We start from the raw sequence: 11,963 nt of genomic DNA, 5'->3' as shown, positions 1-11,963 counted from the left end.
ACATCCCTCCTCCCTCCCTAACTGATTAATACTAAAATGGCCTTATGTTGGCAATGCATGTTGTAATTGGGATTAACAAGTGCTGATGGGATGCTGCTCTTGCATCCTGTCCGGTAAAAGAAGTGTGTAAGATCGCAATGCACCATCATGCACCATCAATCTGGGAACTCCCAACAGCAGGGCTCCACACAGCCACACGGGGATCAGCTGCAGCCTCACCTTCGCGGGCTAAAATGTGGCCCTGACCCCTGGGTCAGCTCAGGCCGGGTTACTCTCTGTGTGTGTGTGTGTGTGTGTGTGTGTGTGTGTGTGTGTGTGTGTGTGTGTGTGTGTGTGTGTGTGTGTGTGTGTGTACACAGACAGAGGGAGGAGGGAGGGGAGAATGTGTTGCAGCTTCTCATGAGTATTCTAGCTGCAAACTACTGCAGCTCTTCCTCAGCAGCAGCAAGGAAACTCCTCTCCCTCCTCCCCCTCATGCTTTACTCCAAGTCAGCAGATCTGACCTCCCCTGATGAAAGATGATTACCCAGCTGCAAAACGAAAGAGGAGGAGAAGAGAGGAGGGCATCAGATTATTTAAAGAGGATGATGGTGGAGGAAGATGACTCCATGGTTTGCACAAACCGATGGGTCAAAGAAGCATTACAATGCCACCCCATGTCATCATGATGCCATTAAATACACAGACCTGTGCTCATGCCACAGCCATGCCTTGTTTCAGTAAACTATGCAGTCAGACATGTCTCAGCAAGAACCGCCCAGGTGGAACAAATAAAACAGATGGTGTCAAAGTCATCTTTACAATGCATTAGTCACACCTGTGCGTTTCATTCGATGACGTCTGCTGTGAAAAATCCTTCCCAGAGCAATCTAATTAGTTGATTTAAAACAGAATCATTTGGTTTACTGAAATTGTTGGTCTTCCCTAGATTGGATTATCTTTTTCTGATATTTAGACTACTCCATAATATTATTGCTACCTCTGAGAAACGCTGATTTATATCTTCAATCTAAAGTCAGGGTGTGTAACTAAACAAGTTCTAGCTTTGAAGCAGCATTATCTACCAATAGAAGATAAAGCAAAACAGTGTAAATACAACAACATGATAGAGATGAATAAACATGTCACAGTAGTGCTAAAAAATACAAATTTAAATCTAAACATTGTATGTCCAATTGAAAAATCGATACTGTTGTAATTATAGCACTTTTAATTTGATTTATGCGTACTTTCTCATCATTGGCTAAGCTTTGTATTTACTGGTAAATACAGTGAAGCCCATCCTTCCCCTGCATGCTTTGTTTTCATGCCGATTTTATTTTCTAATTATGATTAATGTGCAATGTTCCCCACACCATTTTGCCTCGCACACTGAGGAGGTGTAACTCTGATCACCCCTGCTCTTTCCATCACACTGTAATTGCTCTGCCAGGAGTGGAAAAAAAAACAAGTCGAAATGAAGTGGCCTGCTCGGTGCGCACACAGCTCATTTAGCTCCTGGCGTAATGAGAGCTGCTGCGTAAAAGCACAATCAATTGTGTAATGTGCCGGTTTACAGCCCCCACCAGACTGACAGCCGAGCCGATACACGACAACAACAAGTTTAATGGTGTTCTTCGGAGCAACAGTCTACAGCAAAGCATGATGGGAAAACAGGATTGGGAATGAGTGCCTGGAGCCACTTCGGAGGAGTGAGTGTGTCAACAGTACTCAGAGGGAATAGGCAGGGAGAGATGGGAGAGCAGGGGTAAATGTAAGGTGACCAACAGCTTTAGTGTTGAACCCGTCACAGCCTCACAACACACACACACAGGTTCAATTGGATGTGTATGTGGACGAGTTCCTTTGAAATCCAGAAAATATGCACCAAGAAAGATAGTCAAACTATAATTTCAAAGTATAAAATCAGCCATTCTTTACAGTGTTAGTGAATACATCCCGCAGCAGTAACACCCCCCCCTTAAAAAACGATTAAAGTGCTGGACGGCTCAGCAGTGTCCGGGCAGAACATGAGTCCTCAGAGAGCCGTCACCATGCTGCACTAATGTAGCATTTTCCATTAGAATAACACCAGACAGATGTTCAAAGGGTACAGCGCGTACCGCTCACAGGCTGAAATGAAAATAAGCTCTAACAGCACAGAGGACGGGGAGTCACTTCATGCAGACGACACTGTGCCGAGGGCTTCAGATTCACTGCGGAGCGTTTCCCTCTTCCTCCTCTTCCTCAGAATCTTCCTGTTGGCTTTTCTTCTGTAGAGAGGAGACATCACACTTTACTATCAGAAGCCATACCCTTTTAAACTGCAATTCAGTATTAATATCTTATTAATACTCATACACCAGAAGATATATTGTCATAAAACCGTTGTAGTAAAATATTTTTCATTTCTTGTGTTTTTGATATTTGTATTCATCTTTTATTTGGTTAATATAACAAATTTTATTCTATTTCATTTTGATTGAACACTTTTTTTTCTTCTTTTGAACATTTTAAATTTGACTTTTCAGTTAAATATTTGTATTTTATTGAATTCTATCTTTTATTAGACCTTTTATTTTTGACATCTTTATTCTATTTGATTTTATATTTTAATTTGACTTTTTAGTATATATAAATATTTATATTCGTTATCTTTTTTGTAATTAAACTTCTGTTAGTAAACATATTTCTATTTGATGGTATCTATTTTTGGACATTTTTATTTAATTTCTGAAGTCTATAAAAATGTCTTGATTTGATCTTGTTCTGTACATATACATATGCTTATTCTATTTTATTTGATCTTTTATAGGACATTTAATATTTGACTTCTTATGTTAATATAAATATTTAAATTCTCATTTATCTTTCATTTTAAATTTGACTTTTTAGTAAATATAAATATTTATAATCTGTAATTCAACTTCTTATCTAAGTATACATATTTAAATGTAATTTTTTCCTATTTTTTTTACTTTTAATATATATATTTCCAAAGATGACATATTTAATTTCTGAAGTCTATAAAAATGTATTTTTTATACCTTATTCGAAAAATCAAGCACTTGCTGTGAAAGCCAATTTCCCCCAGGATAAATAAAGTATTCTGACTAAAAAATGCTCATTAATGTTATTGTCGTTGAACATTAATTCAGGTAATAAGAAATGTTTTAATACAACTACAGCAATGTACTTTGTCCTGTTCCATTATCTTGTGTAGCATAATGGACCAAGCTTCAACTTTAAAGTGTGGTGCCCCCCTGTGTTGCAGAATGAGAATAACAGATCTTTGATTCTCACCAGTTTGAGGAAGTCGATGAGTTTGTATGCATCTTCTCCTCTGGAGAGGTCGACAAAGTCCCGGGGGATTCTGTAGCTCAGACAGGGACTGGGCTGCACCGTCACCTCGCTGGTGGTGCAGCGAAACGCTGGGCCCTCCTGCACATAACAAAACACCACAAAACAGTTTGAACATCTGCTTGATTTAATAGCGGCCTAAGTTCAGCCTAACTCCAAATACCGTAATTTCCGGACTATAAGCCGCTACTTTTTGCACAAGCTTTGAACCCTGTGGCTTAAAGTCTAAATACGTAATTTCCGGACTATAAGCCGCTACTTTTTGCACAAGCTTTGAACCCTGTGGCTTAAAGTCCGGTGCGGCTAATGTATGAACAAAACAGGATTTCCCCCTAATTTAGCTTGTGCGGCTAATATTCAGGTGCGCCTTGTAGTCCGGAAAATACGGTACTTTAATTAGTTTCTGAGCCTTTGTGAACAATGAAGTCTGTTTTTAAAGAGCGTGTCCTGAAAGCTCACCTGCTGCTCGGAGATCTCCCCTCCTGACCTCAGCTCCTCCCAGCTGAAGAGCAGAGAATCTGTGAGCGCTCCAAAGGGGTTCAAGTCAATCAGCCACACCCTGCCCTGCAACACACACACACCCACACACAAGTGTAACTCAATTTGCAAGTGACTATGTTATGGCGGACTAAGTCAAAATGCATCGGTGTGCTTACCTCACTATCTCTGTAGACGTCAAAGACAACTGTAAAACAGCAAAACGGTCATCTTACATTTACAGCAAACACTCGTTATACGACACCATATTTTTGAAACACAATTAATTGAAAAGAGATGCTTTTAATTAAGTGTTTGCTGCTTTTTCAGCTGTGTCTTAGCGGAGCTTTGCAGAGGAAGGGAACCACTCACAGTCTTCGTCCAGGAAGTTGTACTGGATGTGCTGGTTGAAGAACTCCTGTATGGCGTGACTGACCTGCTCCTCCTGCTTCAACACGTGCTGGTAATACTGCGTGTAGTCTCTCTGGGAGATAGCTAGTGTAGTAAAAAATACATGGTTCCTCTTAGTTGTGGTGAAGTAGAAGTATGAAGTAGCAGAACATGATTAGAGTTACATTACATCATTGGTTGAAAACAATCACTACTTAATTAGGATATTGATTTTCTTTCCAAAAAGCCAGAATGAAGAGTGGGAGCGCAGAGTTTTTACCGATCAGTTTGTTTTCTCTGACGAAGCAGCGAAACTCTCCGCCAGGGATCAGCTCGCTCCACTTTCTCAGGACCAGCTGAGGACAGCACAGATATTACAGAATTACTCAACAACGATCATGTACAGTACAGTGGTGTGCAAAAGTGTTTTCCCCCTTTCTGATTTCTTATTTTCTTCCGTGTTTGTCACACTTAATGTTTCAGATCAAACAAATTTAAATATTAGACAAAGATAACACAAGTAAACACTAAATGCAGTTTTTAAAATGAAGGTGTTTATTATTAAGGGGAAAAATCCAAACCTACATGGCCCTGTGTGAAAAAGTGATGGCCCACCCCCCCTATTCACACATAAATTAACTGTGGTTTATCACATCTTTGGAAAGCTGAGTTCAATTTCTCTAGCCACACCAAGGCCTGATTACTGCCACACCTGTTCTCAATCAAGAAATCAGTTAAATAGGACCTGCCTGACAAAGTGAAGTAGACCAAAAGATCCTCAAAAGCTAGACATGCGACGATCCAAAGAAATTCAGGAACAAATGAGAAACAGAAGTAATTGAAATCTATCAGTCTGGAAAAGGTTATAAAGTCATTTCTAAAGCGTTGGGACTCCAGCGAACCACAGTGGGAGCCATTATCCACAAATGGTGAAATCATGGAACAGTGGTGAACCTTCCCAGGAGTGGCTGGCCAAACAAAATTAGTCCAAGAGCGCAGCGACGACTCATCCAAGAGGTCACAAAAGACCCCACAACAACATCCAAAGAACTGCAGGCCTCACCTGCCTCAGTTAAGGTCAGTGTTCATAACTCCACCATAAGAGACTGGGCAAAAATGGCCTGCATGGCAGAGTTCCAAGACGAAAACCACTGCTGACCAAAAAGAACATAAAAGCTCGTCTCAGTTTTGCCAGAAAACATTGTGATGATCCCCAAGCCTTTGGGAAAATACTCTGTGGACTGACGAGACAAAAGTTGAACTTTTTGGAAGGTGTGTGTCCCATTCCATCTGGCGTAAAAGTAACAGCATTTCAGAAAAGGAACATCATACAGTAAAATATGGTGGTGCTGATAGTGTGATGATCTGGAGCTGTTTTGCTGCTTCAGGACCTGGAAGACTTGCTGTGGTAAATGGAATCATGAATTCTGTTGTCTACCAAAAAATCCTGAAGGAGAATGTCCGGCCATCTCTTCGTGACCTCAAGCTGAAGCGCACTTGGGTTCTGCAGCAGGACAATGATCCAAAACACACCAGCAAGTCCACCTCTGAATGGCTTAAGAAAACCAAAAGGAAGACTTTGGAGTGGCCTAATCAAAGTCCGGACCTGAATCCGATTGAGATGCTGTGGCATGACCTTAAAAAGGCGGTTCATGCTCGAAAACCCTCCAATGTGGCTGAATTACAACAATTCTGCAAAGATGAGTGGGCCAAAATTCCTCCACAGCGCTGTAAAAGACTCATTGCCAGTTATTGCAAACCCTTGATTGCAGTTGTTGCTGCTAAAGGTGGCCCAACCAGTTATTAGGTTTTTATTATTTCCCTTAATAATAAACACCTTCATTTAAAAACTGCATTTTGTGTTTACTTGTGTTATCTTTGTCTAATATTTGAATTAGTTTGAAGATCTGAAACATTTAAGTGTGACAAAAGTGTGCAAGAAAATCAGGAAGGGGGCAAACACTTTTGCACACCACTGTACATACACAATGAGCATTACACCTATTTCAAAATGGAGGAGCAGGTCAAGTCTGACTACATTTTGATAATATTAACAGAATTATCTTCATAGCAATAATGACTTTGGAATTGCATCAAAACACAAGCTAATGACATTCATGTAGCGCTAAATACCTCATAGTTAATGACTGGATCTGGGGAGTCCTGGTCACTACATTGTAGGAATCTGCACAAAGAAAGGAAGTTATAAGCGCTATACAAATAAAATCTATAATGTACTGTAGCATCATAAGGGTTGTTTATCATTTCTATTTTCACTATCATTTGATCCTAAACTCTGCAAACACGACTGCTGCAAGTTATTTAGAAGAATATATCACATTGATTTCTCTACTGGAACATGCAAGCACGTTGTGGATATCGGTTGCCATCTAAATATGAAATGTGTGTGTTGATGTTGTTGGGAGGTGAGGCTTACGGCTGCGTGAGATCGTGGGTGATGAAGTCGGAACTTTTGAAGAGCAGGAATATATCACTGAGGCTGTCACACTGCAGGGAACTGTTCAGAGCAATCCAGTTAGCATCCTAACACACACAAACGGACAGCGAAACAGGTAAGCAAAAAAATACAGTGATAAGTGTTGTCTAACAATGAAGTGGAGGAAGAAACACCAGAAAAACAAACAATTTACACGTAATGCTATAAAAAAATAGTAATGTTTTCTAATTAATTCTGTACCCACAATATTTGAAATTAAACAAGCAGACAGTTTTTTGTACCCTTGGAGCGCTCCAGTTGAGTTTAGGGAAGACACGCCCGCCCAGAGCATTTATGGCCTCCAGCACTTTAGAGGCGAATTCTGGGAACTCGGGTGCCTAGACACACAACCACATCATAATAGGCAGTCACAATAATTGCAATATGAAATATGCATGGAGTGATTTCTGTTAAATACAGAGGGCAGTTATGCACAATAAAGTGTGTCAGAAAAAATATCCAGCTTTTATTAATGCAGGCTGCAAACACGTTTTATAAGATAGGCAGTAATTGTAACATTGGTTGGGCCGAAGGTGTAGAGACAATGTAATGTACGTACAGTGGCAGTGGTGGTTGTCTCATCGTCGGACCACTGGAGGGAAGGAGAAAAAACTGCCAAATTAAATGCATGTGGGGATTCACTGTAATATCTATTTATTTGTATAGTGATAAGCAGATAATAATTGAGAGGATGTATTGATAAATAGACAAATAGTGAAGATAGCCTTGGTTTCTGTACCTGAACGTCTTCTTCTTCATCCGAGTTGCTTTGGTAATTGTGCACAGTGTCATGGTCACTGACGAAAAAAAGCAGAGATGGGGGTTACGGATTAGGCAGGATTCATATTATTAGATGGAGAAAACCTTAACCTGTTTGTTTACATGGGTGCATGAATGAGATATTCAGTGTCCCTACCTTCCAGAGACTACCAGTGTGCCATCGTCCAGTAAATACTCTATCACATTTTGAGGCAGCGGGAGGATCACACTGTAAAACAAGAGGAAATAACAGACACAAATGATAAGAATAAAGGGGTTTAATGAAGCCACCACCAACAAAATGATGTTATAATAAACACGATAATAAATAGAAAGACAGGCTAGTTGATGCGTTAGCCGTCTGCTGAATGGACTAGCGTTAGCTTTTTCCAGCAACAACAATGTGCATTTGTTCGAAACTTTCTCTACAAACATATGCTGTTTACCTTTTAATTGTATGTTTCTTGAATATTGGATACCAAACCGAAAACTGACAGTTGGCCACTTGCTCCTTCTTCATGCTGCAATATCCTGTAATGTAAAAGAGTGCAACAGTATTTATCTTCCGGAGTCCTGGTAGCTAAATGTCCCCGGATCAGTTATTTAATTTTGGGCATCTTTATGCAGCACTGCTTTTCATTTGCACCGGTATGAATGTATTTTATTGAATTGTATTTTCATTATTATCATTTTAGTAAATAAACTAAGCTTTATCGCTAGAATTATGTAATATATGTGTTTACGGAAAGGGAACCTTTTTTGAGGCGTACATCTGGGCGTGAGCGATGTGTTACACATAGATCGTTTATTTAAGGATGAATTACTCAAAACTTTAAAAGACTACATTTGCACTTTTTATATAGCCGTATAAGAGAGGCACTGGCTGGATCTTAAAATCAAAGTAGATACATAAAATAATAATTACTTTCATGAAAAGAAAAACTCACGGTTTAAACTCTGATATAATCAATCTAGTTTACATTTAAAAAAAATCACAATAAGAAAGTGGACAGAATATGGCTGACACATTTAACACATTTATTAACTTCTTTAAAATTATTACAAACTCTTGCATTCTCCCTGTATATTGCATATATTGGCATGGTATTGAATGCAGAAAGGACACAATATAAGTAGTTAGTTGTGAAAAAGTATTTCTTTCCCCTCACTGAGGAATAAAACTAGTCTCCGGAAGTGGCAGCAGAGTGACTCATTGCTTTTTACTTGCTATCTCTTTCTCTCCATTACATTACGGTTGGGATTTCACGTGAGTTCAGTTTAGTTTGTTCATTTCTAATGATTGATTAAAGCGTAAAATACATGATCTCTGGCAGCATAGCTGAGTTTAGGCACCTATAGCTATTGGTTGTGCACAATAGCCAAAGAGAAAAGCTGAAACCAAGGCTAATTTTCCATTCCATTATCACAGCTCTCGGTGGTTTCTGTTGTCTCCAATTTGTTTTATAGCTTAACTCTTTATCAACAGTTTCGCATGTTGATTTGAAAATTCTGACTCGACTTTGCTCCGTTTGCAGATATCCAGAGAGTGAAAATGAGCAACTCAGAGACCCCTAAAGAGACATGCGCTCCACACGTAGTGAAAGAAGAGGTAAAACTGGGTCTATTTTTCAGGCTTGATTTGTGTGTCTAAACTATAACTTGTAATTTGTCATAAACTCGTATTCTTTCACAACTATTATTCCCAATATTAACTCATCCATGTGTCACATCAAGCAATACAAAGCAGCATATTTTAAACTCATTTTAAACATATTAGTCATGCACACCACTGTGGAATATCTTCTAAGGTAGACACTATTACATCATTCAAAACAATTTGGCCCATTGATTCTTTAGTTTATTACACGAGTACAATGATGTATTTTATTCGTTTTGATAGCGTTTTAGCTGAAATACCCTTTCAGTACTCATGTAGGAAAGCTTCTGCTGGTTACTTGTGACATTGATTGGCTGTAGAGTAATGTGATTACAGAGCAGCATCACATCATCTGTTTCAGCTCATGGCAGCAGGACAATGGCTGAAGCTGGAGAAGACGACCTATGTGGACCGCGCCGGAAGCACCAGGTACTGTCCGCTCTTTGACGGACACCATTTCACCATCACACACGTTTCCAGCTAACAATTCATCCTGCTTTCCTCCACCAGAACCTGGGAGACCGTGAAAAGGACGACGAGGCAAACCAACACAACTGCAGATGGTGAGCATTAGCCCCTTAGTGTGACTTGAAGTAAAACGGAGTTTGCACGCTGTAACACTTTTCCCCCTTCAGGAGTTGGAATCATCGCTCTGCTGAAGCGCACGCTCCATAAGGACTGTGTTGTGATGGTGAAGCAGTTTCGTCCTCCTATGGGAAGCTACACTCTGGAGTTTCCTGCAGGTCAGAAGGTTTCACATGATTTAAAAAGTCCTTCCATTGTATATTTAGCTGTTCATGTGACAAGGTCTCTGTGTGCTCAGGGCTCATTGACGAGGGCGAGAGTGCAGAGGTTGCTGCGCTGAGGGAGCTGAAAGAAGAGACAGGATACAGAGGAGAAGTCGTGGGAGTCACTCCAGGTGTGTGTGGCGCAAAGTGAATGTTTTTATAATGGGAACATATGTTGTGAGCATTAATGATTGTGTTTATGGCAGTGACCTGTCTGGACCCCGGCCTGTCGAACTGCACCACTCAGATTGTCATGGTGAACATCAACGGAGATGAAGGAGAGAACATCAACCCGACACAGCAGCTCGGTGAGAAGACAGGAAGCATTCATTTGCTTTACACATTTAATTTTTTTGTACTTATTCCATAAATTCGACCACACAATCAAAGGACAAATTCTTTCTCAGGTCATGTTCAATTTTCTCGCACTTAGTATTCCCTCTTGGGTTCGACCTACATTTGAGTACTAACCCAAATTCTACCATAAGAAAGTAGCAAGTCTGAAATACTAAGCACATAAATAATGTTGTCGTCCTTTGTTCTTCTACAGGTGATGGAGGTGAGTTATGTTCCTTATTTTATCAGAAATAATCTTTTTTTTTCATAAAGCAAAACATCACATGAGCCTTAACCCTCTCTTTACAGAATTTGTCGAAGTCGTTCTGCTACCTCTTGATGAATTCCAGACTAAAATAGATGGTAAGGCTTTGACTTTTTTCCACTGTGCAATTCAAGCATTCACACTCACTAATGTACAAATCCTTTCCTTATTTTATGGGGCAGGTCTTCTGAAAAAAGGGGACATTGTTGTGGACAGTAAAGTGTACATGTTTGCCATGGGGATGGTCCAGGCCTTCTTTAAGCCCAGGGAGCTTCCAGTCCTGAAGCAGTGAGAGATCAAGAGAAGAAGAAATTGTCTTTTTCTGCTACATAGGGCTCTGGCATGGGACCGGAAAATCAATACTGAAAAGGAAATCTGAAATTGACATAGGAAAGTTGTTGTTGCATTGGGGTTTGAGACACCATGTAACCTAGTATTTTAATATTTGTTTCTCTAAGACAAAAATGGAATAATGATATGAAGAAAGTGACCCTATGATGGAGCCCTAACATGTAGTGGACCACTGTTTGATCTCAGAATGGAGCGACTGAAACATATTCTGCTGGCCACTCGTTCATCGTTGCACCCTTAACTCAGAATATATTTCAGCCTGTAACTTCCAATGCCTTACTTGACAAACAATCATTTCCAGGTTTGTATGAGATTAAATGTAGTTTGAGTTTTGTAATTTTAGTTTAGTGATTGTCAAACATTCCTAACATACTGTTTTGCCCATTCAATGGATGGACCTGCTACTAGTACTATGTAATTATTGCTTCATTTAATTCCTTATGTGTTTGTTCTCTTGGATTACCTAATAATATAAACATTTTGTCTGAAAGCATGCTAAGACCGCATGAAACTCACTAACTTTAGAGGAAGTAACAAGTTATTACTTACAAAAATCTGCATTGTAATAATAGTTACGTTTAGCATTTGATGGATAAATGAACAACATTTGAACAATGTGGGGGGGGGGGTTTCTCCTGTGTAACTGCACTGTGTTGGGAAAAAAAGATGCTACAAATGCAGCAACTTACTGATGAATGAGAAATGAACCTACCTTGTTGTTATTAACTGGACATTGATGCTGTACTTACCCTAACAGTTGCAAATGATTGACCAATAAATAAATATCGCACTACTTTTTCTTTTACCTAAATCTGTGTATCGGACTCAAACTCAAGGTCCTTTTTATTTAAATTGCATGTGTCTGGGCTCAGGCTGTGAGTAGCAGTATGTGAACTCATATCTAATATAGGTTAAATGGATGATTCGCCCACAATAATTAGGCCTGTATGTATGGTTTGATTAGTGCCCATTTACATTTTAAACTAGTGAACACATTATTTAAATACCTCATGTATTTTTGTTAACCCAACCAGATAATACCATTTAATACAAATATTTGGTGAAGTAGTTTATTATAATCCAGTCTTATTTTCTGACTATCGC

The 11,963-nt window shown here is 39.4% G+C and overlaps 2 protein-coding genes across 2 annotated transcripts; one reads left to right on the top strand and one right to left on the bottom strand.

Moving 5' to 3' along the window:
• Positions 1-1,585: 1,585 nt before the first annotated feature.
• cdc123 (cell division cycle 123 homolog (S. cerevisiae)) lies at positions 1,586-8,141 on the bottom strand. The gene is made up of 13 exons (XM_063905557.1): positions 7,909-8,141; positions 7,620-7,691; positions 7,443-7,500; positions 7,263-7,295; positions 6,946-7,041; positions 6,644-6,750; positions 6,340-6,391; positions 4,487-4,562; positions 4,189-4,311; positions 3,996-4,024; positions 3,799-3,903; positions 3,283-3,420; positions 1,586-2,252 (listed from the first exon to the last, which is right to left on the bottom strand). Exons 1-13 carry the CDS (start codon positions 7,980-7,982, stop codon positions 2,193-2,195), a joined length of 1,023 nt encoding a protein of 340 aa, XP_063761627.1. The 5' UTR covers positions 7,983-8,141; the 3' UTR covers positions 1,586-2,192.
• Positions 8,142-8,776: 635 nt separating this feature from the next.
• On the top strand, positions 8,777-11,652 carry nudt5 (nudix (nucleoside diphosphate linked moiety X)-type motif 5). The gene is made up of 9 exons (XM_063905558.1): positions 8,777-9,071; positions 9,481-9,548; positions 9,630-9,682; positions 9,755-9,862; positions 9,943-10,038; positions 10,114-10,215; positions 10,458-10,466; positions 10,553-10,606; positions 10,691-11,652. Exons 1-9 carry the CDS (start codon positions 9,015-9,017, stop codon positions 10,798-10,800), a joined length of 657 nt encoding a protein of 218 aa, XP_063761628.1. The 5' UTR covers positions 8,777-9,014; the 3' UTR covers positions 10,801-11,652.
• The last annotated feature ends 311 nt before the right edge of the window (positions 11,653-11,963 follow it).

The sequence above is a fragment of the Eleginops maclovinus genome, chromosome 17, assembly GCF_036324505.1.
Source record: "Eleginops maclovinus isolate JMC-PN-2008 ecotype Puerto Natales chromosome 17, JC_Emac_rtc_rv5, whole genome shotgun sequence".
In the NCBI taxonomy this organism is placed as follows: domain Eukaryota; kingdom Metazoa; phylum Chordata; class Actinopteri; order Perciformes; family Eleginopidae; genus Eleginops; species Eleginops maclovinus.
The sequence above is the reverse complement of the archived record's forward strand: the minus strand, read 5'-3'. Positions and strand labels throughout refer to the sequence as shown.